We start from the raw sequence: 5,772 nt of genomic DNA on the forward strand, positions 1-5,772 counted from the left end.
GGTGGAAACCCAAGTGTGATGCTCCTGGAGGGTCATTCCCTGGAGGGGGTTTGTCCCCAGGGTTGTGGGTACATCCCTGGGGTGGGGCTGCCCCTTGTTGGGGGGAGGAAGGGGGGGTCCCAGGGGTGGCAGCTCGTCTCTCCAAACCTGTCCCTTTGCTCCCGGCAGGAATTACAACCAGTCGTGCGGCGTGGACAGCCCCGGCTCCTGCTGCACCCTGGACCACATCCCCCTGGTCAGGTGAGCAGCCGTGGGGTGGGAGCACGGGGCCGGCCGGGGGTCAGAGACACCCCCAAAGCACCCCCGGGGTGACCCAGGAGTGTGTCCTGGGGAGGGGGACAAGCTCCACACCCCATTGCCCCCCCAGCTAAGAGCTCCCCTTGCCTTGTCCCCACAGCAAGTGTGGCACCCTGCCACCCGAGAGCTGCTTCTTCAGCCTCATCTGCAGCCTGGGCTCCTTCATGGGTAAGTGCCCGCTGATGGGGGGAGCGGGGTGTCCTGTGGCACTCATCCCCCCCAGTGAGGGGCAGGGGGTGGGTTTTGGGGGGCTGGAGGTGTATGATGGGACTGTGTCTCCCTCCTGCAGTCATCCTGGTGGGGCTGCTGCGCTATGCCCACCTCCTGGAGCGCCTCGGGCCGTCCCTCCTCAACACCCTGGGGCTGGCCACCGGCTGGGTCTGCGCCGCCGGCCTCACCATGGTGGGCAACTTCCAGGTAAGGCATCTCCTCGGAGGTGGGGTGGGTTCCCTGGGGGTGGGAGAGGGGGGCTTTGGCTGGAGGGGAGCAGCGGCAGTGCTCGGCAGTGTGGGATTTGGGGTGCTTGCTTTGGTCCATCCCCAACCCCACCATCTTCTCCTCCTCTGGGTGTGGGAGCAGAGCCAGCAGGAAGGGCACGGGAGGTGGAAACCCAAGTGTGATGCTCCTGGAGGACCCTGTTGGGTCATTCCCTGGAGGGGCTCTGTCCCCAGGGTTGCGGGGGCTGTGTCCCATGGGTTAGGACTCCCCTTTGCTGGTGCTCTCAGTGTTCAGTTGCGCCAGGGGAGGTTCAGGCTGGATATTAGGAAAAATTTTTTCACTGAAAGGGTTATCAGGCATTGGAATGGGCTGCCCAGGGAGGTGGTTGAGGCCCCATCCCTGGAGGTGTTCAAAAGACAGGTTGATGTAGTGCTGGGAGATGTGGTTTAGTGATGATGCTTCTTGTTTGTTGTGGGGGTGTCTATTTTTGTCAGTTAGGTTGACGGTTGGACAAGATGATCTTTAAGGTCCCTTCCAACCTAGAAGATTCTGTGATTCTGTTCCAGGTCCAGATAGAGCTGCTGGGTTTGGTTTTAACGCTCATCTGGGACCTTCTGCCTGGTCTGTGCCCCTCCACGGACGCTTGACGCTGGGCAAGCAGGGATGTCCCAGGCGGACAGAGAGGACCCAGCCAAGCTGTTGGTGCTCCGGCTGCCCGGCCACCCCGCTGTGGATGTTTTCCTGCTCGGGGGGGAGGAAGGGGGGGGGACACGATGCCAGGCAGCGTGTCTGGGCACAGCCTGCGCTCGCAGGGTCCAGGGCTTGGCAGCAGCTCAGCCCCACGCCTGCGCTGCCAGGCACCGGGCTCCCGGCAGCTGCCTGCTCCCTGCCTGCAGGCCCCGGTCCCTTCCGCTTGGCAGGGGGGGACCTCTCCCCCCAAACAGAAGCTTTGCTGGCCCCCCGTCCCCCTTCTGCCCCAGCCGTGGCTCTGCTGAAGGCTGTGACCCCGCCAGGAGGAGGGGGTGCAGGCACCCCCAGATGATGCTCAAGGCAGAGGGCAGTCCCTGCCCCTGTGCCCCCCAGGCACAGCAGGGCTGTTGGCCCAAGGGGGCTCAGGAGGTATCAGAAGTGCTTTGAGATCATAGAATCATAGAATTGCCCAGGCTGGAAGGGACCTCCAAAGGCCATCTAGTCCGACCCCCCCGCAGTCAGCAGGGACACCCCCAACTGGACCAGGTTGCCCAGGGCCTCATCGAGCCTCTCCTTGAATATCTCCAGGGAAGGGGCCTCAACCACCTCCCTGGGCAACCTGTTCCAGTGCTCCACCACCCTCACAGTGAAGAACCCTCTCCTCATCTCCAAATCTCCAATCTAAATCTGATGCCACCAGCAGGTCCAGATCTGCTCCTCAGCCAGGATTCCACCCTGCCTGGAACCACTGCTGGCACTGCCCACCCCCTGGAGCAGAGCCATCATAGAATTGTCCAGGCTGGAAGGGACCTCCAAAGGTCATCTAGTCCGACATCCCCAACTAGACCAGGTTGCCCAGGGCCTCATCGAGCCTCTCCTTGAATATCTCCAGGGATGGGGCCTCAACCACCTCCCTGGGCAACCTGTTCCAGTGCTCCACCACCCTCACAGGAAAGGAGGGGTGTCCCCAACACCCATGGTCTTTCCCCCCCAGGTGGATCATGCCAAGGTGCTGCACTACATCGGGGCAGGGGTGGCCTTCCCCACCAGCATGCTGTTCCTGCTCCTCCAGTCCATCCTCACCTACCGCATGGCCAAAACCCGTGGGCAGTACTGGACCGGCCACTTGCGTAGCATCCTCACCGCTGTGGCCTTCCTCACCCTCGTCTTCAGTATCCTTCTGAAGGGGGCGGGGAGGAGATCTGGGATGGGCTGGCGAAAGGTGGTCCTGGTGGGGGTTACCCACCCCACGTCCTCCATCCTTTGGTCTGGCCAGGAGTCATGGTTCTGTGAGGGGCTGGGGGCTGAGGACGGGCAGCTCGCTGCAGGTGTAGGCTGGAGGAGCAGCAGTATCAGGGCAGGGCAGGGGGTGAGGAGGGGAAGGCATCCTGGTGGGCATCTCTTGGGGTTCCCCGAAGCAGCCCCAAACCCTGGGGTGCTGCAGCCCAGCCCAGCCACCGCTGCAGGCTGCAGCCTCACACCTTGCGGAGTGGAAGGACGGGTTAATTGTTGGTGTTTTTTAAATGAGACAAAAGTATGTTGAGCCCTCGGCGATGCAAAGTCAGTGTGAATTACCTGTGGGACCGAAACCCCAAACAAAAGTGCTCTGTGTGGGTGCCAGGGGGGTGCGTGGCAGCAGCGGGGCTGGAAGGATGGTCCCAAATGTGTACAGGGCAGAGGCTTATTTGGGTCTGAGGTTTGGGATAAATTGGGAAAACCGGATGGTGGTTGTTGGGCAGGAAGAGAGGAAAAAGCCTGCAGTGTCCACAAAGTGGCTGGCTGGGGTGAGCAGCGGAGGAGCCTGGGGGGTACTGGTGGGACTGGGACGTGCCAGGGGGTCTGGCTCTGTCACGGCAGCGGGCAGGGAGCTGGGAAGAAGGGCAGGGAGCTGGGAAGAAGGGCAGGGAGCTGGGAAGGGCAGGAGTGTCCCGTGCCAGCTGGGAGGGACAGGCAGGGCATGTAAGGACAAGGGAGACAAGGGCTCGGTGCCCGCCTGCTGTGGCCACGCTGCTCGGCGGGGACTTGGAAGCGGGGGAGTTGTGGTGGGGACGGTGTGGGGAAAGGGCTGGGAGCTCTCCTGGTGGGATGGGGACAGTGAGCAGAGGGCTCTGTCCTGCACGGGTCAGGTCCCTGCATCTCCATTTCTCCCAGACCTGCTCGCTGGCAGAGGGCAGGACACTGGCAGAGGCTTCAGTGGAGGGCTGGGGGGGTTACCTGCCTCCTCCCCTCACCCGTGGTTGAAGGTTTCCCTGGAGAACACCCCCCCGTAGGTCGGTTTCTCCAGAGATCCTCAGGCAGGAGGTTTCCCTGGAGATCCCCAGTGGGAGTGAGAGAAGCATAAAGAAGCTCTGGCCACAGTGGGACCTGGAGGAAAGGGAGCAGGTCCCCTCTGTGGGGTGAGGCAGCCAGCAGCACAGAGGGATGGGGTGTGTGGGGGGTGCTGTGGGGGGACGCAGCGCCCAAACCCCCTTAACGAGGGGAGAGAGGGGGCTGATGAGTTTTATCAACTCTGCATCCCATGGGAAGGTGTGGGGAGCGTTGGTCCAGTTCGAGGGAGAGGAGGAGAGATGTGGGGAGGGTGAGGCGGGGGGGACACCCAGCTCCCCCAGGGGGGCTGCAGCCCCACTTCCCCCTGCCCCAGCCTCCTCAGAACATCCCACCTGGCGTCGGTCCCGTGATTTACCTACCAAGGCTGGTTTGGGCACCTGTGCCACCACCTCACCCACGCTGGGACCTTCCTGGTGCTGTGGGTTTCTTGGTTTTTGGGGTTGGTGGTATGTTTTCTGCAGAGGGGGGGCCACTCCAGGATGCAGTGGCAGTGGGACATGGTCCTCCATGGGGCAGTTGGGGGTCCAGCTGTGCTTTTTCCTTGACGGAGATGCCCTCAGGTGGCGTGTTCTTCATCCAGGAGAGCTTCGTGCTGCAGCACGTGGCTGCCCTCTGTGAGTGGATGTTCATCATCGACGTCCTGGTCTTCTACGGCACCTTCACCTTTGAGTTCGGGGCCATCTCCACAGACACCTTCCTGGTCCTGCTGAAAGCCAGCCGGGCCCCCAAAAGTTACAAAGGCGAGAGCGGGGTGTCCAGCACAGTCCCCATCCACAGCCACGCAGAGGGCCTGGCCATGGCCTGACCCCCCCTGCCCCCAACACCGTGGGGGGAGACCTCAAGGCTCATAGTGGGGACCCCCAAATTGGGTTCTGCTGGTGGCTCCCCCCATTCTGAATGTCTCCGGGACCCTGGGACAGAGGTTGGAGAGATGTGTGTACACGTGGGTGTGTGATGCCCCCCCCAATTCCTAGTGAGAGGCCAGGGCTCCTCCGGGGTCCCCTGCAGGAGCTGCCCCCTCCCTGCCCCCAGGGTTTGGGGTCACTGTTGGGGTGTGGGGGGGTCCCAGCCTGGTTCTGCTGTCGGCAGAGCTGGGATCTGCCCCCGACCCTCCAGGGTTGCCCCAGCTGAGTCAGGGGCTGCCATGGGCAATCAGAGCCCCCCCTTCTGTAAGGGACGTGGGGGCTCACTGTCCCCTCCCCATGCAAGCCTTCCAGCTGGCCACTGTCACTCTCCGAGGAGCCGAAAACCCAGAGTGCCTTCCTCTTTTCCCTTCTTCTGCACCCCCAGTGAGGATGGCAACGGGGGGGGTCTCAGCCTGGGTGGGGGTAGTGGCATCCACTGCAGCAGGGTGATACCAGTAGCCCCCAGTGGGATCGCACTGGCCCTGCCGGCCAGGGCTGTCACTGCTCAGTGCCCTCTGTGCCTCCAGCTGAGGACTTTTCCCATATTTTTATTTTTTTTCCCCAGCTGGGAGGAGAGCTGCTGAGGCAGGGTACACCTCCCGGGCCACGGCATTCCATGGGCATTTACCATCCTGCCAGGGATGTCCTGCAAGCCAGGATTGCCCCCTCCCCAGGGCTGCCAACCCCAGCTCTCCCACCGGGGAGCCCCCCCCAGCAGAAAGGGAAGGGGTTTCTGTAGGAGCAGAGGAACCTCCTGCCCCATCCCAGGACTCCCAAATCCGTCCCTCCGGTGCCTTGTCCTGCTCTCAGCCCCCCTGGTGACACCCCATCCCTTTCACCCCATCCCGGGGTGTCCTGGGGGTGCAGAGGGAGATGAATGTGGCTGTGTGTGTGGCTGTGTGTATATATAGATCTACACATATATATATATATACACAAATATGTATATATATAATTTCTCCCTTGTCCCTGGAGAGGGGCCTTTGCTGCTGCTGTGCGCATTGATCAGGTTGGGCTCCCTGCTTTGCCCACCTTTTCAAACCCAGCCTATAAACCCCCCCCCCCCGTATGTAGTTCGAAGAGGAGCATTTCTGACTTTTATATCTAATATATG

At 61.9% G+C, this 5,772-nt stretch overlaps 1 protein-coding gene across 1 annotated transcript in view; it reads left to right on the plus strand.

Annotated features, from left to right (window-relative positions):
- TMEM150A (transmembrane protein 150A) overlaps positions 1-4,662 on the plus strand; it is a 16,295-nt gene extending 11,633 nt beyond the window's left edge. The window contains exons 6-10 of the mRNA XM_014956305.1: positions 169-240; positions 398-465; positions 587-714; positions 2,420-2,597; positions 4,314-4,662. Of these exons, the coding sequence (XP_014811791.1) occupies positions 169-240; positions 398-465; positions 587-714; positions 2,420-2,597; positions 4,314-4,558 (691 nt within the window). The 3' untranslated portion in view covers positions 4,559-4,662. The remainder of the gene's footprint in view (positions 1-168; positions 241-397; positions 466-586; positions 715-2,419; positions 2,598-4,313) is intronic.
- The last annotated feature ends 1,110 nt before the right edge of the window (positions 4,663-5,772 follow it).

This window comes from Calidris pugnax, unplaced genomic scaffold (genome assembly GCF_001431845.1).
Source record: "Calidris pugnax isolate Ruff unplaced genomic scaffold, ASM143184v1 scaffold196, whole genome shotgun sequence".
NCBI lineage: Eukaryota > Metazoa > Chordata > Aves > Charadriiformes > Scolopacidae > Calidris > Calidris pugnax.